We start from the raw sequence: 19,697 nt of genomic DNA, 5'->3' as shown, positions 1-19,697 counted from the left end.
CCCATTCTATGTTTATGCAGTAGCAGGGTCTCAGCCTGGACTGAATATTTCCGGGTCACCTGGGTGAGCTTTTGGCACCAGTGTTCAAGTCTACCTGAGATCAGTGAACTGGAATCTCCGGGGAGAAGGTAGCCATGCTATATTTTTAAAACTCAACCTCTTTTGCGATTCCTTATGCAAAAAAGGTTGAGAACCGTGGTTAGGAATGTTAGGTAGGGATCGTGGTGCGGATGGTGGGAGCCGAGCATGTGTGAGACCCTGGGTTAGATCCCAGCACCACCATTCAAAGAAGAGGGAGGGCTGGAGAGATGGCTCAGCGGTTAAGAGCACTGACTGCTCTTCCAGAGGTCCTGAGTTCAAATCCCAGCAACCACATGGTGGCTCACAACCATCTGTAATGGGATCTGGTGCCCTCTTCTGGTGTGTCTGAAGACAGCGACAGTGTACTCACATACATAAAATAAATCTTTAAGAAGTGGGGAGGGGTGGGCTTGCATTGTGTTTTGTTTTGCACTTTGAGCCTAGCATGGTGGTACAAGTTGGTGGCAAGGAAAAATCTGAGGCTGCATCCCATGCCTCTAAGGACAAACTGGGGTAGGAGCCAGCAATCCGTAAATCTTCGGGGACACGGTGACTTCCTAAAACGAGGTTAATGGTCCCCTGGCAGGAGAGGAGTCTGGGTGTCCAGACTAGTACATTTCTTGCTCTTAAAAACATCCTTCTGTTTATCGATTTATTGAGACATCTGCCTTCCCAATGCCGAAATTATAGACCTGTACCGTCACTCGGTGTATGTGGTGCTGGGGACCAATCTCCACGGTACTGATTGAGCTGTGGTCTCAGTTCGTACATTCATCTTTTTCACAGCATCTTACTACGAAGCTTGCCTCTGGCCTAGGACTTGCTATGTAGCCTTGAACTTGTACAGATCCACTTGCTGCTGCCTCCTGAGTTGATGGGCTTAAGTATATGCCACCATGTCTGTTTTTTTTTTTTTTAATTAAGGGAAAAAAATGTTGTTTGTGGGCGAGTATGTTAACAGTGCTGGGCAAAGGTCAGAGGACAACTCCGTGGAGTCATTTCTCTCCTTCTGCCTTTATGGGGACTCCAGGGATGAAACTCAGGCCACCCTTACCTTTTGAGCCATTTTTTAAATAATTAAGTGTTTTTGTGGCTATGAATGCAGGGGCCCAAGCCGGCCAGCAGGGGGCACCAGTGCGCTGCTTTACCTGGGTGCTGGGAACTGAACTCTGATCCTCTGTGAAAACGGATGGCTCTGCCGCCAGACCCTTTTTTTTTTTTTTTTTTTTTTTTTTTTAATTATGTTGTTTGTATGTGAGCTTGGCTAAGGAGTTGTCAGATCTCTTGGGTGGGAGTTACAGGCTTTGTAGGCCAAAAGAAGTAATGCTGGGAACGGAACTCAGGTTCTGTGTAATGCTTTCTTAACGCTGAGCCATCTCTCTGCAGCCTCTCATCCATCTTCTTCCATTTCCTCCTACATGCTACTTTTAGAATTGCTCCCCAGCCCCCACCGACTCCACCACCCTCACGTTCTCCTCCTAGTTAGATGTTCTGTGACGTTCGCCTTACGTCACAGCCCCGCCCTGAGAACTTCGGGCGCGCCGCCAGTGTTCTTAACTCTGAATGCAGCCGGCCACCCCCTCTAACCCAAGCCCAAGTTACTGGGACTGACTGAGCGGAGATGGGTGACTGGAAGGGCTACATCAGTGCGGTGCTGCGGGATCAGCGTATCGATGACGTGGCTATCGTGGGCCACTCGGACAATCGCTGTGTGTGGGCATCACGGCCTGGGGGTCTGCTGGCGGCCATCTCCCCGCAGGAGGTGGGTGTGCTCACCGGGCCGGACCGACACACCTTTCTGCAGACCGGTCTGAGCGTGGCGGGTCGCCGCTGCTGCGTTATCCGTGACTACCTGCTGGCCGAGGGTGATGGCGTACTGGATGCGCGCACCAAGGGGCTGGACGGGCGTGCAATCTGTGTGGGTCACACGCCACGGGCGCTCCTAGTGCTCATGGGCAGAAGAGGCGTGCATGGAGGCATCCTCAATAAGACAGTGCACGATCTGATTGGCGGATTGCGTGAGCAGTGCTCTTAGCAGGACAGCTAGACCGCCCGTGGTTGGTGGGGAGACCAGAATAAACCATGAACTGGGCGCTCTGGGCTTATCCTCTTTGTGTATTCGTGAAGAGTTGCAAACAAGGAAACTAGCTCATGTGGAATTCTTTTTTTTTTTTTTTTTTAAGCAGGATTTTTTTGTTTGTTTTTGGTTTTTGTATTTTTCCGGAGCTGAGGACCGAACCTTAGAGCCTTGTGCTTGCTAGGCAAGTGCTCTACCACTGAGCTAAATCCTCAACCCCTCATGTGGAGATTCTTGTAGAACAAAGTAATCCTGGTGGTGGTCTTACAGGCCTCCTGTGCCTCGTTCCCTCCTCCAGTGGTAGATGCCTTGTAGAAAGGCCTTTGGTCCCACTGCTATGGTACTCCCTGTCATCTTCCCGGGGCTTCTAGAGAAGGAATACTGGGGTGTCAGGTTCTCAAACTCTACTCAGGCTTCAGCATTCTTCCTCACAGGGTTTTCCACTCAAGAGGGCTTAACAGCGAACAGGGTCTCTCCCAGCACCTCCCTCCCCAGCATACACCAGTCAAGATCTGTGGGGTTCAGACTAGAGGCGAAAGGCCCTCTGTGTTTGGAGATTTGGTTCCTGTGGATACTCAAATGCTCAGGTGCTCAAGTCTCTTGTATAAAACCACAGTGTTTGTAAAGAATCAGCCTACATCCCCTGGTGTGTGATCTCCAGGTGACTTAGATACCCAGTATTGTAAAAGCCATGTGAAGAATTGCCATGCTGTAGGGGTAAGGAATATGATTTCTTAAAAAAAAAAAAAAAAAGCTCATATATGATCAGGACAGATGCAACTTTTAAAACTTTTTCTATGCACAGTTAGCAGAATTGGCAGAGGAAAGGCTCATGTATACAGAAGGCCAGCTGCTCTTCTGCCCCTCCTGTTGGGACAAGGGTAGTGAGAAGGTGAGAGGGCATAGCCGACTCTTCCCAGAAAAGTTTGGGGGCTCCTCATGCATCTGCATCCCCTGTACCCACACCACGCACTCGCATCCTCCTGTCCTGATGGCCACACAGGCTCAGGACCTAGCATGTATTTGTGCACACTGCTTCTTAATTGCAAAAAAAGCCCACCCCGCTGTGGCCCTGAGTAGGGACAGGTACCCAAGGGTGGCACAAAATCATGTACCTCAAGTGACATGCATCTACACGCATGCCCACACACTCACAAACATGCTGTGCCTTTCTACTGTGGGCTCCGTAAAAATCCCGTCCTCCGCTCCAGGCAATAATCTGGACCTGCAGCCTAGAGCCGGGTGGCATTGTGGTGAGCGGGCAGTGCCAGGCGGGGAGAGGGTGTGGCAGGAGGAAGCTCCTCCAGGAAGACTCTGGGGGGAAGTTGGGGTGAACGGGGCTCGGGCCTGGCATAGCACAAGGTGGCTCTTGTGATAAGGCCATCCAGGGGCTGCAGAGAGTGCATCCAGCGGGGTAGGAAGTCCCATGTCTGCAGCCACTTGGGGAGGTGCCCGGGACTTCGACTCTGCAGGACGTTAACAAGCACCACGAAGGCGAGCAGGGCCCCAAAGGGTGTGCCCACGCCGACCATAGCCTGCCAGCCTGCCATAGAAATGCCAAACACCAGTGAGGGCAGGAGCAGGAAGCACACAAGGAGGTAGAGGACGGCAAACCAGCGGTACTTGGCAGTGCGTTTGCCCAGCGCCTTGGCCATGCGGATGGGCAGACGTGTGCAGGGCAGCGGGTACCACAGGAGGATGCCCGAGATGTTGAAGAAGAAGTGGCAGAGGGCAATCTGCAGGAGAGAAGCCAGAAGAGATCAGACACCGCCATGTGAGCCCAGCAGGGCTACATAGTATAGGCCCCACATGACCTGGGTAGCAGGAGGAAACCTCTTCGTGCTCATGTGGTTCCAAATGACTCCACACTGGTGTTGCTGAACTGTACTTGGTAAATGACAACTGCCCCGAACCTTCCACGTGTGTCCTATTAGCTGCCCTCAGTAACTCCTCAGCTACGACCCAGCAGCTAAAATGTCTTTCTGACACAGGATCTTGCTATGTAGACCAGGCTGACCTTGTAGGCTGACCTTGGACTTTTAGCCATTTTCCTACCAAGTGCTGGGATTCCAGGCATGTACTGCCACGTCTGCCTTTAGCAGCCACTAACGATTAAGTTTTCTTTGACTTGCCCATTCCGACGGTTTTAATTGGTCAGCCCCTTGTCAGCTGGTCTGCTCCTAAGTCAGTTTCCCCCTGTGCCATCTGCTTACCATCCTGTCCTATGCAGCTGTGATCCCCCAAGTCTGGGCCCCCCACAGCACACTGCCAGGGCGTGACCCTGATTTGTTGCTGTTGACTGATACAGTGTAGCAGTGACTATGCTTTTAGACCCTGGTTTCCAGTGAGTGGAGTCAGTAACCTTAGCGAGCAGTTGATGCGGATCATACATTGTTACATCCTTCGTCCTCTCCATCCCAGCCCTCTACTACCACAGACTGACCTTTCTCCCCATGTACCTGAAAGGAGCTGGAGAGCTTCTCCCTGGGGCTGGCCAGTGCTGCCAGGATGGCTGTGGTGGTGGTACCAATGTTGGAGCCCAGGGTGAGAGGGTAGGCCCGCTCAATACTGATCACACCCAGGCCTGGTGGGCAGAAGGGAATGCCATCCATTTTGGTCTACTTCCTTGAGCATCCACACAACCCCTGCACCCCCGGCCCGGCCCTGCCCCCGCCCACTGCTGCCCATGGCTGGTCACACGGGCTCTCACCAATGAGCGGAGTGATGGCTGAGGTGAACACGGAACTGCTCTGGACAACAAATGTCATGCTGGCACCCACCACCATGGCAAAGTAGCCTGTGACCCAGGTGAAGGGGGCTGGGAAGTCTGAAAGGAAACCAAACCCACAGTGAGCTGGTCAGCGGGAGCGCTTGGGAGAGCAGGCACTCGCTTTAGGGAGGAGGTACTGAGGTGGTAGGTTCTAGCTGGTCCTCTGCTCGAGTACAGCAGCTTTCATTTGCCCTGCTTGTTCTCGTGGTCACAGCTCTTTCACAGTCTCCTGTGCCCTGCCCTAGCTGTGCTTTCTGTTCAGCATCCGGATCCATGGGGGATTGGGTGAAGGATGTCATGGGCACCAAAAGCTAAGCGTCTACAGCACAGCGAAGGATACGCCCACGCGCTTTAAGTCACGTCTGGATGGTTTCTCTGACCTAATTCAGTAAAGAGCTGGGACCGGTGAGACGCCTGTGCGGAGCAAGTTCCTACCACTAAGCTTGATGACCCGAGCAACCCTTGGGATCCACCCAGTGGAAGGAGAGGACCAACCGGTGTCATCTGACCTTCACAAGTGCCACGGTGTGCCCATGTGTGCACACCCAAACACACACAGAATAAAGTGAGATGTGTGTGTGTGTGTGTGTGTGTGTGTGTGTGATGGTGCACATCTTTAATTCCAGCACTCAAAAGGCAGAGGCAGGTGGATTTCTATGAGTTTGAAGCCAGCTTGGTCTACCTAGTGAATTCCAGGTCAGCCATAGCTGATTGAGAGATCCTGTCTCAAAACAAAAACAAAAACAAAAAAGCCCCTAAATCTAAACAAGCAAACAAAAACATTGCAACAGTGTAAATATTTGTTATTCTGTAATGCTTAAGAAGAAAAATTACAGGGCTGGAGAGATGACTCAGTGGTTAAGAGCACTGTCTGCTCTTCCAGAGGTCCCAAGTTCAAATCCCAGCAACCATATGGTGGCTCTGTAATGGGATCTGATGCCATCTTCTGGTGTGTCTGGGGACAGCGACAGTGCACTCACGTACATAAGATAAATAAATCTTTTTTTTTTTTTTTTTTTTTTTTCAGAGCTGGGGACCGAACCCAGGGCCTTGCCCTTGCTAGGCAAGTGCTCTACCACTGAGCTAAATCCCCAACCCAGGATAAATAAATCTTAAAAAAGAAAAATTACAAAATTCTGCTTCAAGACAGATGCAATTATTTTTCTGAAATGCTTTTGATTCATGGCTGACTGAATCTGCCCACAGGGTCCCACAGAGACAGACTGTCAACCGTATCCACCCCAGGATATGGTTTCCTTACTGGAAAGCCCATCCTGACCTTCCTTCTGGGCATTCATTACTCCCACATTTGTCACGTGTGATTCCCCAGTGTCAGCGCAGTAACTCAAAAGCCCAAAATGTAGATTAAAATAAGAATCAGTTAATGTCACCCCCCTGCCCCAAATCCTGCGAGTACACCATCGCCCTCAGTAAAGCACGGACCCTGGTAAAGTTTAGAGGCCCCTAAATCTGCTCCATCTATGTTGGCCCTAGCCTTAGCCCATCCCTCCCAAGTTGCTGACAGCCACTCTGTCTCAAACCTGCTGCGATTGCCACTGTCTCCACTCTATAGTCCAGGCTGGCCTCATAATTCTCCTCAATCCTCCTGCCTCAGCAGCCTTCCAAGTGCAGAGGTTACAGCTGTGAGTCATCACATCTGGCTTTCATCCATGTGTGTGGAAGCCAGAGGTCCATCTTGTCTTTATCTCTCTGTGTCTTCTGGGTTTTTTTTTTTGGGGGGGGGTTGTTAACATATGGTTTTCCGTGTGTAGCCCTGGCTGTCCTGGAACTCAGTAGACCAGGCTGGCCTCACACTCATAAAGATCCACCTGCCTCTGCTTCCTGGGTGCTGGGATCAAAGGTATGTGCCACCACCCCCTGTCTGTCTTATTTTTTGAGACAAGGTCTCTCACCAAACCTAGATCTCACCAAGTGGCTCAACTGACTGGCCAGCCAGTCCGGGGATCCTCCTGTCTCTGCCCCATACCACTGGTAGTATAGGCATGTACCCGGCCCCTGGCTTTTTATGTGGGTTATGGAAATCCAACGCAGGCTCTAAGGCTTGTACAACAAGAGCAGATTCATGATCCTGCTCTAAGTTTATCTTGGCAGAACTCATGGGTGCATGGTTTTAATCCCAGCACTCTGGAGGCAGAGTTTCTGAGTTCCAGGCTAGCCTGGTCTACATAGCGAGTTCCAGGCTAGCTAAGTGTATATAGTCAGATAACCCCTCCCACCACCCCCTGCAAAAAAGCCAAGGGTAGTGGCGGTACATATGTTTAATCACAGAGTTGGAGGCCAGCCTGGTCTACAGAGCTCCAAGATAGCCAGGGCTACACAGAGAAGCTGTCTTAAAACCAGCAAGCATCTCTATTTGACTTGCTCCTGTGTCTTGTGGCACACGGTAGGGGCTCAATGTCCACTTGTCCACTAAACAGAAGTTTCTAGCCAGACAAGGCCATGCATAGCTGTAATCCCAGCACAACTCGGAAGTGAAAGGCAGAATATCAAGAGTTCTCGGCCAGTCTAGGCTGTGCAGAGTAAGGTCTAGGGCATTATGGGCCACATGAAACCTTGTCTGGAAAAATCCAGAATAAGTAAACACAAAACAGGGAAGATGAGCACGGTGGTGCACACCATTAGTCCCAGCAGTCGGGAGGCAGAGGCAGGCAGATCTCTCTGAGATTCAAGGCCATCCTGGTCTACAAACCAAGTTCCAGGACAGCTGGGCTACAAAGAGAAACCAAGTCTCAGACACCCAAACCAAACCAAACCAAACCAAACCAAACCAAACCAAACCAAACCAAACCAAACCAAACCAAACCAAACCAATGGCTCTTTAAGAATGCCCATCTGCCAGAGAATGCAAATGTCAGAGACGGCCCCAGTTTTCTGGCTGTTAGCATCTAAGGAGCCTCCAGGATGACCTAGTCCCGCCTCTTCTTGATCCAGGGGAAACTTCGGCTCACAGACGATAGCGACGGGTTTATAACAACACCTGAAAGAGCTCATCTGGGGCCCTGCCTAGACCTGCGGCCTTTTCCCAGCTCACCTGTGTTGATGACCTTCTGGATGACATTGGCCACTTGGCCCTTCAGCAGAGAGTTGAGCATCTTGACGAGGAGGATAAGACAAGTGCACAGGACCACCAGGGAGCCCGCCAGCAGAATGAGCCCCACGGCCAGGTCGGGCAGCCCCGTATCCACGAAGATATGGTTGCCTAGAAGGGCGGTATCAGGAGTGTTTACCCTACACCTGCCTCCCACCTTTCCCAACCCACTGGGCCGTGAGCTTAAGACGCCCCACCTCAAGCTCCTTCAGCCTCTGCACCAGGGCCTGCTATAAGCCCAGACGTCAGCTGCTTTTCCCGGGGCTGGACAGAGCAGCGGCCAGCCAGGGCACGGCTGTGCAGGGCTGTCATGTGGGTTACTTCCCATGTTAGAGATACTTACATTTCTCCATGGTGGTGTTTGCAAGGCTGCCGATGGCCTCTACCCTGGACATAGAAGTGGAAGCCTAAATTCAGAGGAAGGTGACTTAGAGAATCTAGAAAAATCACAGCCTGGGGGCGGAGCTAAGAGGGAGGTTCCGGAGAAATGGAAGGACCACAATGCATTTCTGGCTCTGTGATCATGGACCTGTTGCTTGCCCGCTCTAAGCCTACATCCTCTGTAGAAAAGATGAGGTCGAAATACCACTCAGGAATATGGCCTCGTACATACATATTCTACCCCATCACTGACCTGCCCTGGCTACCTCCAGGACCCTTGGGTACCCCCAATCATCATGTCAGTAGCTTCTTGTCCTAGTTCCCCCATCTCTCAGTGGCCTCCACAACTTCTTCTCTGAAAGCCCCATCCCCATCTGTTCTCATCATTCATTTCTCAGTTCCTGCCCCATGGTCTCTCTCTTTTTTTTTTTTCCCGGAGCTGGGGACCGAACCCAAGGCCTTGCAGTTGCTAGGCAAGCGCTCTACCACTGAGCTAAATCCCCAACAACCCCCATGGTCTCTTTAAGGCTCACTTAACCTAAGCTCCGTTCAGCCTAGGCTCAGATCAGAGGTGATTGACAGCAGAGGATCTAGCCCCGCCCCTTTCTTCTTTCCGGACCTACTGTGAGTGAAGTGAGGGAAATTCCGTAGATAAAGGGGACAGAAGGTCGGGCAGGCGATCTAAATTATGGGCCGAGCTGCATGTGAACATGTCTGTAGAGACAGTAACTATTTAGCTCCAGGTCACTGTCACCATCCACAGACACACCCCAGTGAGGCCCAGCTGCCTGGTTCTAGAAGACAAAGCACAGCTGTGGAGTTCTGGATTCAGTTCCTACGCATGTTGTAGCTACTCAGATGCCCTTTTCCCTCAACAGGGTGGGTTGAGCTTAGACACTCACAGAAACTAAGCAGGCATCCTTCTACTGAGCTACATCCCAAGATCTCATTTCATTTTTTTTTCTTAATTTTGAGATGGGGGTCTTGCTAAATTGTCCAGGTAGGCCCTGGATTTGCCATCCTCCTGCCTCAGCCCCCAAGTATTTAGGAGTCACAAGCCTATGGGGACACACTTTAAAGTTCCAGGAAGGGAGGGGGCTGGCACTGTGGTGTTTATAACTTCTTTAGGTTCTGTTCCAAGCCATGGGTCATTTAAAGAATGTGTGATTGGGTTGGGGCTTGGGCCAGTGGTCCAGCCCTTGTCTATAGGGACAAGGTCCCGGTTCCAATCCCTACATCAAAAAAGTAAAACCAAAACAAACCAAACCAAAAAAACCCCCCAGTGCAATGTTGACGGGGTCAACATCCGGCAGTGGGTTCTAAAATTGAAGTTTGTGTGTGTGTGTGTGCAATGCTCCCCCTTGAGCAAGACAATGTGCTCAGCTGTTATTCCCAATTCACTAAATCTAAGCCTTGGGGCACCACCAAGTCCTGAACTCTAGGCAAAATGTAGGATAAAAGTCATCTGCTAGGACAGAAATCCAGATGGGCACTTGGAGGGTTGAGGCAGGAGGACTGCCATGAGTTTAAAGCAGCCAGGACTAGAGCGAGATCTTGTCTCAAGAAGAGAACAGGGGTTGGGGATTTAGCTCAGTGGTAGAGCACTTGCCTAGCAAATGCAAGGCCCTGGGTTTGGTCCCCAGCTCCAGAAAAAAAAGAAAAGAAGAAGGAGAAGGAGGAGGAGGAGGAGGAGGAGGAGGAGAAGAAGAAGAAGAAGAAGAGGGGTTGGGGATTTAGCTCAGTGGTAGAGTGCTTGCCTAGGAAGCGCAAGGCCCTGGGTTCGGTCCCCAGCTCCGGAAAAAAAGAACCAAAAAAAAAAAAAAAAAAAGAAGAAGAAGAGAAGAAGAAAACAATAATGCTAATGTGAGGGATTCTGCTGACCTGCTCTGGAGAGACGGGTTTAGTCAGGGAGACCGACTGGGGTTTAGTCAGGGGGAGAGCCAAGTGTTTGCTGAGTTCAAATCTGCTTTTTAAACCAACTTTCTGAGACCAGTTATGGCACCTTTCTGAGCCTGTTTAAATCTGGATAATAGGGGCTCAAAAGTTATAAGCACAGGACACTCTTCAGGTTCAGGTTCAATTGAATCCGCATGGCAGCTCACAACTGTCTGTAACTCCAATTCTAGGGGATCTGGTACATAGACGTACATGCAGACAGAACACCAATATACATAAAACGAATAAATCTTTGGGAAAAAATTGGGATAATTAAAAACGTAAAGGTCACAGGAGAAAAGGTTCACACGCTCCTCACTTTGGGGTCTGGCTTACCACAGGCTCCAAGTAAACTGAGCTTCCAGATAAGGCCCAGAGCACTTCCCTTCGACCTCCTAGGTCCTGACCAGAGGCTCCTGCAGAAGCACCTGTGGATCCTGGCCCTTTGCAGAAAGGACTTGGTAGACCTTCCTGAATGTCCCCAGCCCAAAGCCCTAGGAAGCAGCTGACTTCCTGAGATGCATGTGTGCCTCACTGGCTTTCTCTGAGCTGCATCCTGGGGTCTCCTGGGGAGGGGATTTTGTGGGCCTTATAGAGGCTGGAGGCAGGTGAGGTTGACTGAGACAGGGTCAGGACTAGGCTGAGGACAGAGATATCTGGAGTGTTGTTGTTTATTTGTATTTTTGGTTCCCAGGATTGACCCTTGACTCCGGACCTCACGGATCAATAACTCCATTCTCTACCCTCCTGTGGGATTCTGGAAACTTGACTTTTCTTCCTGAGGTTGTGTGACCATAACTGAACCCAGAAAGGGAGTCAGAGACCCTAAGTGCAAAGAGGGGAACGGAGAGACAGCAGGCGAGACAAGGGAGGATCCACTCACTGTAACGCTAGGCTAGGACAGAATTGAAGGGAGAGAGAACCAATCCTTTAGGGAGATCTTACAGGGCAGAGAAGGTAGGAACTCCGGCCTAGTTCATAGAGCTGGGAAGCCCAGATCTGGTTCCGTTCCCAAGATGTCTCGGTCCAGCCTGGGGTAGAGAAGGGCAATAGAAAGGGAACAGCGGAGTGGAACATAGGCGTGTTCCGTAGTCCTGCGCTAACACCGCGGTTGAGCCATTCTCAGCTGTGTGAAGTGGAGCCAGCCACACACTTAACCTCTCTGCCTTTCGTTGTCTCCACGATGGAGTCCCTGATGCTGTCTTCTTTCCCCCACAGACTACTTGGAAGCATCTCCGAAGAGAGAGTTGGTATTTAAGAGCCTACAGGGACACCCTAGATTGAGACACTTCTGGGAACTGAAGAAGGTGATTAGGCTCACAAAGGACTCCCATACTTCAAGAGTCCTTCCTCAGGAGAGAACCACAGAGGATGTGGGCTTGCACAATAGCTTCCCCTCTGAGGCTACGGGAGCTGCGGGGCCCTTTGTTCTCCTGGAAGCCGTGGAGCACTCTGGGCTAGCAGCGCCATCTGGTGGCTGAAAGGAGAACTTCTCAGAGCATCTGCAGTCCACCAGTCCCGAGTGCGTGGAGTGACGGTCTAAGGCGCTATGGGCAGAAGAGAAATGGACACAGAAGCGGGTACCTTAGAGCGGCATCTGGGAGAAACATGCACGAATGTGCTTTCCATCAGGATCTAGACCTTCCCTCCACTATAGGAAGCAATAATACAGGAAGCCACTGTGCCCCCCCTGAGAGAGGCCATTTCTTCTCTGCAGAGTGGAGATGTGATACCAGCTGCTCCCCGTTGCCAGTCCTCCAAAGATGCTGCTTAAACCAGGCAGGTGCAGTTGTCAGTTGTCACACTGAGACTCACGGAAGGGATCCCAAGGTCAATGCCAGGTCACCGATCATCCATAAGTCTCAAACACTCAAAAGTCCATCGAGAAGGACTCTGCTCTGGAGACCAGTTTGCTTAACGTTGGGTCCAGCGTGATGAAGGCTGGAGGCTGGGAAGAGGCGGCAGAGGGCAGGGTCCTCAGATCCAACCTTACACTCTAAGCCGAGAACCTACTGTTACAGAAAGAGGTTTCCTGCTAGCGCAGGGACCTGGACTGGTGCTCTGGCGAGTGACACGTGGAAAAGAGCAGAAGGCAGGCCCAGCTGAGGAACTCCGCAGTTATTTGACACTGAGTTTCCATCTGTGTAAAACGACACACTTGGCCAGTCTTGCTTCAGGACTACAGTGGGTGAGGAGGTTCAGGGCACAGGTAGAGACTTGCCCAAGACAGACCTCAGGCCGGAAATCTCTCTGAGGCTTGCTTTTTTTTTTTTTTTTTTTTTTTTTTTTGAGATCAGAATGTGCTTTCTCTTCTCTCTCCAGACTCTGCTTTCTGAGGCTGCAGTGACTCACAGAGCTCGCCCTGAGAGTGCCAGAGAGCTCATGAGAAGGTGGCTGACGGAAGATCACAAAGCCAGCATCAAAGCTGTCCACGTGGGCTTTTTTGTTGTCAGGGCTGCCTTGAACTCTCAGCAGAGCAGAACTCTCAGAAGGGTGGCATTGATGCCGTGTGCCACTTGGGATGCAAAAGGAACACCGCGGGGTGAGCTGACGGAGTGTTTTCTTCGAGTGCTGAGGTAAAGGACGGGGAACATCCACGGCAAAGGGGAGGGAAGGCGGGGAGGGGGGGCGGGGGGGCCGGGGGGGCGGGGTGGGGGGTGGGCCCATGCCTCTGCTGTGGGCTTCGGATTTCCCCGAAGCTTTTCTACACGGAGCGATTTCATGTATGCAATAATTAAGGAGAAGCAAATTTGGAAGACTGCGGTTTGGTGAAGCGTTTTCCCTTTTATGGCTGAGTCAGAAAGTGTGCTAATTGCCTACTTCCTCGTGCCTAACCGCCTTGCTATTGTGCCTGGTACCATAGGCATAATGGCTGATCCACGAAGGCCCAGCCAATCCCGATAGTTCCTCATTCTGAGCAGAAAAAATGAACTTGCGGCTCCCCGTGAAAGTGCCCCTTGCCGGCACCAGTGACTGCTGTGTCTCTCAGGGGGCCATTACTGAGAGCCGGGGAGTGTCATATCCAATGTGGCAGCCACTGACTTGCTCCTTGGCTGGAGTCCTAGGATCCAAGCTTCTCAATATCCTTCTAGCACTCTCTTCTCCCTCCTCTCCACCTTGCTTACACCTCAAGCTGCAAACATGGCAGACTCCAGTGTCCCTGCAGCCCCAAGTGTCCCTGCAGCGGGGTAGTCCCAGGCAAGGTAGCCTCCTTGTGCCTGTGTCTCTGTCCGTGGAACTGAAGGGTTGAGCTTGATCCATGGTTTCCAAACTTGAGCATGGAGCAGTTAGAGGGCAGGTTGGAGACTAAGCAACTGGGCTCATTCCCAAGGGTCTTTTGTTTTTTGTTCTTTTCTGATCCAACCATTCTAGGAAGGACGCATACGGACTAAGCAGTGGGTTTTCTTCTTCTTCTTTTTTTTTTTTTTCTTTTCTTTTTTTCGGAGCTGGGGACCGAACCCAGGGCCTTGCACTTGCTAGGCAAGTGCTCTACCACTGAGCTAAATCCCCAACCCCAGTGGGTTTTCTTCTAATCTGTATCTAGTTTACACCTCTAATAGGTTCCTAGGTAGTATTGATGTGGTTCGTCTGGGGAACAACAGCTCTTTGAAAGCCACTGGGCCAGATCAATTACATGCAATGCTAAACGTACAGATGATGTTTGCCTATGGCCAGCATGGCAGCCAGGAGGGATTACCAACGAACGCTCACCATGGCTACACAGATGCAGAAGGATCGCCAGCGCATCTAAGTGATGTCCAAGGTCTCTGGAACAAACAGGCAAACGTCTAAAGAGGGTATCCTCTTACCTGGCTCTGAACTCACCTCTGTTGTCTCTGGTTGACACCAAATCCGAATGAGACTGTGATTCCTCAGGGACTCATCCCCCACGGCAATGCTGGTAATCACAGACTTGTCCAGCTGAGAGAGAGAGAGAGAGAGAGAGAGAGAGAGAGAGAGAGAGAGAGGTGAAGGTAGGGCCACTCGCTGTCCCACATCTGTCCATCCCATGGCACGTCCCGCCCTCACCTGGATGATAAGCTTTGTGAAGGGCTCTGTGATAACCTTGAGAAGATCAGGGGCATCACGGCCACCACGGATGTTGAAGGAGGCAACCACGAGCCCGGTGACGTGGTGCAGGTAGCCCGTGGCAGCCTCCAGGGGCAGCAGGACCAGAACAGACAGCCAGTTAAAGCAGTCATGCACTGTTGCCCCTGCAAAAGCCCTGAGCAGGGATGTCACATTGCAGGACCGCTAGACCCAAAGCGTGCCCAAGCTGAGGAGTCCTGGCACTTAGTTCTGCCTTCTCCCCAACAAGGATGAACCACCACCCTCCTTCCCCAGCTCACCGCCTGAAGTCAGTCCTGTCCCCCGCCTGCATCAGGGCCACAATGGTGTTGGTGACAGAGGTCCCGATGTTGGAGCCCATGATTATCGGAATGGCGGAGCTCACCTCCAACACTGGTGGAAGAGGAACCTCTCAAACACTGGGTCGTGGCTGTAGGCTGTGTCCTACAATAACTCCTACGAGGCCCGTGGCTTGTGTTGTAGCCTGAGACAGCCTTTTCCAGTATATTCTTGACTTCCTAGGATGAGCCTCACCGGTCCATGTGTAGACAAGCTGAGTAATTACTCGTGTGTGAGCATGTCCACATGTGACAAGGTTCTCACGCTCTGTACGGGGAGCATCCACGCGCTACTCAGGATGGACATGCGTGTGCGACTGCGTTATGAGAACTCACACCTTGTACAATCCACATGTTGTGCTTGTGCAGGTGAACCTTACACAAGTGTGATCGTTGGCTTTATGTGTCAACTGGGTTAGCCTATGGCACCCAGTTGACTTTAAATAGATTGTTCTTGTGTCTACGTGTGTGTGAGCATGTGCGCGCATGTGTATGTATGTTCGGGTGTGTGTGTGTGTGTGTGTGTGTGTGTGTGTATCATGTGTGAGTGCGTGTGTGCAGTGTGTATGTGCAAAGGTAGAAGCTGGAAGAACTCAAGAGTTCAGCTCTAGGGCTCTCTAATTACCAAGTGACAGCATCTCTTGCATAACCTAGAGCTGGCTGGTAGCCATGGTGCTCCAGCAATTCCACCGCTGCCCCCAGCACCGGTGTGTGTGTAGCCATGCCCAGCCTTGTATGTGAGTACTGGAAACTCAAACCTGGGCTTTCACACCATGTAGCAAGCATTCTGACCCACTGAGACTCCCTAGCCCCAGGTAAAGGGGATTATTCGTGATGCTCTTGGAGGGCCTCAGCCAATGGGATGAGAGAGTCTCAAGTGTGAAACTGAAGCTCCCTGGAGAGAGAAATTTCACCTGTAGCTCACAGGATCCGCTTCCGCCCACGTACCCTGCCCTTCTGAATTGCTTACGCTGTAAATGTCAGATTTGAGCACCCAGCCACACAATCTCGAAAGTCAATTCTTTTTTTTTTTTTAAAAAAGATTTATCTGTTTTATTTCATATGCGTTGGTGTGTTGCATGCGTGTATGTTAGAGTGAAGGTGTCGGATCCTCTGAAACTGAAGTTACAGGAGTTATGAGAGCTGCTATGCCAGTACTGAGAACTGAACCTGGGTCCTTTGGAAGAACAGCCTGTGTTCTTGACTCCTGGGAGCCTCTCTGTCGCCCTGGAAGTCAATTCTTTACAATAGATTGCATGTGTGTGTGGTGGTTTTTACTGACTGGTTTTCTCTGGCTTTCCTGAGCAACTGTGTGTGTGTGGCTGAACAGAGGTGGCCTTCAGGAACTGTGCTGCCCCTTCGCCATGCTCCCCAGGTCCTGGAAGTCCTTCCTGACTTGACTCTTGGCCTGGCTTTAGAGGACAGCGTAAGAGATGCTGGAGCCCCACCTTCCCCTCGCTTGCATTCCACACGCCTGCCCGGATCCTGAAGGACTGGGCCCCTGGTCTCTATCCCTGGCCGAGGCGGGCCAACTCACAGCCAGAGGAGACCATGCTGACGATGATGGATGTCGAGGTGCTGGAGCTCTGCACCAGAACCGTCACCAGGATTCCCACCACCAGCCCTGCCACTGGGTTGGACAGGATGGCATTGTCCTTGAAGATGTCCCCAGCCACTTTCCCTGTAGAACACAAGCCAGCATCAACTGAGGTCCTTCTGGACCCTTCCCCTGACCTCCTCCACCCGGGGCCCTACCTCCGGCCAGTTGGAAGGCAGAGCTGAGCACGTCCAGGGAGCAGACAAAGAGGTAAAGGAAGCCTAGCATCAGCGGCACCTTCAGGAGCTTTGTGGCAACCTGGGCAAGCTTCTGGGACAGCCTGGGCTCTGGAGGTGGGGCAGGCATGAATACAGTAGAAAGAACACTAGAGCAAGTGATTCCCATACCTCCACTGTCCCCCCCAACTTGGCCCACCTGGCTTTTGCTCCTCTTCCTGGGCCAGCTTGGCAGGGAGTGGGTCATGACATTCCAGGACCTCCCCATAGGGACAGCTGTGCTCTGTCAGGGTTACCGGGCTCAGACTAGAGATGGCATAGGTGGTTGTCCCAGGAATCCTGTGCAGGACTGAGGAGGGAGGCTGATTAGGAGTTCTCAGAGGCCTCAGCAGCCCAGGAGAAACAGGTAGAGGGAGAGCAGTAGGCAACTGTGGGCAGGTCTCGGTATGGGAGTGATGCTTACCTTGTGGGCTGGGGACATAAGCAAAGGCTGCCCCATGCACCATGTGTCTCCCACGGACTGGAAGTGGGGAGACAGCCGGTCCCCCCAATCTCTCGCTGTAGGACATCATGATGGGCACCCACAATGAGTCCTGTGTATCAAAAGGTTGGGACAGATCTAACAGTTGCTGTGTCTGGGACACTCACACCCACATAGATGACATCCAACTTAGGGTCTGTGGTTCTGTTCATCCTCAGACACATCTAGAGATGGACACCCGGGCGCTTGTCACAGACCTAAGAAGCCATTCCGTCCAGTAAGGGTTTGGAACTGTTTCGTTTGCTGGAAATAGAACCTGGGGCCTCAGCATAGGAGGCAAACGCTCAAAAGTTGAGGCCCATCCCCAATCCCAACAAGTGTTTCTTGAGTGTGTAGTGTTTGCTAAGTTCTTATCTAGACGCTAGAGTACGGTAGCAATTAAAAACACACACAGCCGGGGTTGGGGATTTAACTCAGTGGTAGAGCGCTTGCCTAGCAAGCACAAGGCCCTGGGTTCGGTCCCCAGCTCCCAAAAAAAGAAAAGAAAAAACAACAACAACAACAACAAACACACACACACACACACACACACACACACACACACACACACACACAGCCACCGCCACTGCTCTCAAAGTCTAGTGGGGAGGCAGCTGCAGATGGTGTAATGTCTCAGGGAATAGAAATGGCACCCGGGGGTTGGGACGAACACAGATAGCACTATGCCTAGAGTGTCCCATGGCAGGGCAGGGGCTCTCGAGCGAAGAGAGGACAGGGATTATTTTAGCTCGGGGGAGCAAATCAGGCTGGGCTGGGGTTGGGATGTCAAGGGGAGCAGGAAGAGGAAACCCAGAAAGAGCTGGGCGATGGGATAGGGATAGGGTTGAGACACGGGGCCCTGGGCTCACCTTGACTATGGCTCAGCTCCAGCACGACTGCTTGGGGAAGTCTAAAAAGGAACTAAGACCCGCCTCCTCTTTATACCCTCGGGTCAAGGGCAAAGTCCTTTATGAACTAGAAGAACTTTAGCTGCCCTCCCTCTGTCCCCCATTAAATTAACTTTACCCCAAGATGCCTCCCAGTTAATTGCTAATCTTTAGCTCTGAGGGGGGAGTGGAGGGCCAGGCTGCCCTCTCTCACCACACCAGCACAAATCGCAACCCAGCCAGGGCACAGGCCCATCCCTGCCCTGGACAGAGACCCTGACACCCCTCGGGTACCTTGTTCTTAGGGACTTGAAAGTGAGTCTGTTTCGTCCCTTATGAATGGACAGGACTCCCCAGAGAGTGACCCGGACATCTGGTGACCTTGTCACACTTCTGGATGTCTGTACGGCTGGGCGGTTTAGAATCCTTCTTAAAATGTTGACGTGGAATGCGTCGGAAAGGCTTCTGCAAGCAGAGAGGGCGACAGCAGCTGAGATGCTGAGGGGAGGATGGGCCAGGAGGAATAGAGGACAGGAAAAAGGCATCAGGAAGAGGGAGAGGGACAGTCGGGATCTGGAAGTACGTGGTACACAGTCAGTCCTGTGGGAAAGCGTTCACAGGAGACACCTCCTCCCCAACCCTAACAAGCACATCATGAATGTGTAGTAGATCCTAAGGTCTGAGGTAGATGCTGGGGTACAGTCGTAGGGTCAAAGCACACACAGCCACTGCCCTCAGCATGCCCAAGGTCTAGCGGGGAGACAGCTGCAAATGGTGTCCTCTCTTAGGGACTAGAAAGGGCAACCAGGTGTTATGACAAATGCAGGTACCACCAGAGCAGTGGTTCTGAGCCTTCCTAACGCCTCGAGCCTTTAATCCAGTTCCTCATGTTGTCCTGACTCTAACCATAAAATTATTTTCATTGCTACCTCATAGCTATAATTTTATTACTGTTGTGAATCTTAATGGGAATACCTGTGTTTTCCGATGACCTTAGGGGTCCCCTGTGAAACGGGAACTCTTAGGCAACCCACAGGTTGAGAACCGGTGCATTCCAGTGTTGCATGGTGGGATGGCGGGGTGTCTCAAGAGAAGGAAGAAAATGGATTCTTTTAGCTCAGGGGGAGCAAAGCACGCTGGGCTGGGGTTGGAATGTCCGAGGAAGCAGAAGCAGGAACCACAGCAAGAGCTGGGGTGACGGGCTAGGGATAGGGTTGAGAGACAGGGCCCTGGGGTCACCTTGAGGTTCTATGTCAACAGATCTTCAAGACTCCCCAGCTGCCCCGATTACTCAGGGTCGCTGGAACTGCAGACCCACTCAGTATCTTCAGGGCGACATTTCCCTAACCTTTCTCTAGCAAGGAAGACAAGCACTTCTGCACAGTTCCTGCTTCCGCTTGAGCAAGGTTAACCGATCGGTGCTTCACAGTCTGGGCATAGTGAGTCTCCACTGCCTCTCTGTGATGTGTCCAGAAGCACGGAATAAGCCCGGCTTGGCCAGATTCCAGCTCTACCTCAAAGGGATAATTTAGGCCACAGAATGCCCGAAAGAGAGGGGGAGGGATGAGGTACAACTGGAACTGGCTTTTTGATGCTGAAGATGGAACGCGGGGTATTGTACAATGCTACAAAAGTGGTTTGACCCTGTGCTGCACCCTTACATTTTAGGCAGAGTGACCCTAAATTTGCTTGGCCAGTTTTTATTTTTATTTTTTAATCTTTATTAACTTGAGTATTTTTATTTACATTTGATTGTTA

At 51.6% G+C, this 19,697-nt stretch overlaps 2 protein-coding genes across 2 annotated transcripts; one reads left to right on the top strand and one right to left on the bottom strand.

Annotated features, from left to right (window-relative positions):
* Nucleotides 1-1,437: 1,437 nt before the first annotated feature.
* Pfn3 (profilin 3) lies at nucleotides 1,438-2,173 on the top strand. The gene has a single exon (XM_032885040.1). It carries the CDS (start codon nucleotides 1,703-1,705, stop codon nucleotides 2,114-2,116), a length of 414 nt encoding a protein of 137 aa, XP_032740931.1. The 5' UTR covers nucleotides 1,438-1,702; the 3' UTR covers nucleotides 2,117-2,173.
* A 745-nt stretch (nucleotides 2,174-2,918) lies between these two features.
* On the bottom strand, nucleotides 2,919-17,953 carry Slc34a1 (solute carrier family 34 member 1). The gene is made up of 13 exons (XM_032885039.1): nucleotides 17,922-17,953; nucleotides 16,996-17,125; nucleotides 16,732-16,881; nucleotides 16,515-16,643; nucleotides 16,297-16,440; nucleotides 14,703-14,814; nucleotides 14,383-14,578; nucleotides 14,179-14,274; nucleotides 8,381-8,444; nucleotides 7,981-8,148; nucleotides 4,869-4,985; nucleotides 4,618-4,742; nucleotides 2,919-3,894 (listed from the first exon to the last, which is right to left on the bottom strand). The coding sequence occupies exons 2-13, from the start codon at nucleotides 17,102-17,104 to the stop codon at nucleotides 3,391-3,393; spliced, it is 1,914 nt and encodes a 637-aa protein (XP_032740930.1). The 5' UTR covers nucleotides 17,105-17,125; nucleotides 17,922-17,953; the 3' UTR covers nucleotides 2,919-3,390.
* Between the last annotated feature and the right edge of the window lie 1,744 nt (nucleotides 17,954-19,697).

This window comes from Rattus rattus, chromosome 14 (genome assembly GCF_011064425.1).
Source record: "Rattus rattus isolate New Zealand chromosome 14, Rrattus_CSIRO_v1, whole genome shotgun sequence".
In the NCBI taxonomy this organism is placed as follows: domain Eukaryota; kingdom Metazoa; phylum Chordata; class Mammalia; order Rodentia; family Muridae; genus Rattus; species Rattus rattus.
The sequence above is the reverse complement of the archived record's forward strand: the minus strand, read 5'-3'. Positions and strand labels throughout refer to the sequence as shown.

Bases quoted from the DNA above. Each gene is read 5' to 3' on its own strand.
- Pfn3 (XM_032885040.1), top strand. From the start codon at position 1,703: ATGGGTGACTGGAAGGGCTACATCAGTGCGGTGCTGCGGGATCAGCGT.
- Slc34a1 (XM_032885039.1), bottom strand. From the start codon at position 17,104: ATGATGTCCTACAGCGAGAGATTGGGGGGACCGGCTGTCTCCCCACTT. The intron at 14,579-14,702 runs GTGAGCTGGGGA...ATCCCTGCTCAG, and splicing joins GACAGGACTGACTTCAGGCG to GGCTTTTGCAGGGGCAACAG. The intron at 8,445-14,178 runs GTGAGTTCAGAG...CTCTGAATTTAG, and splicing joins GTCAACCAGAGACAACAGAG to GCTTCCACTTCTATGTCCAG.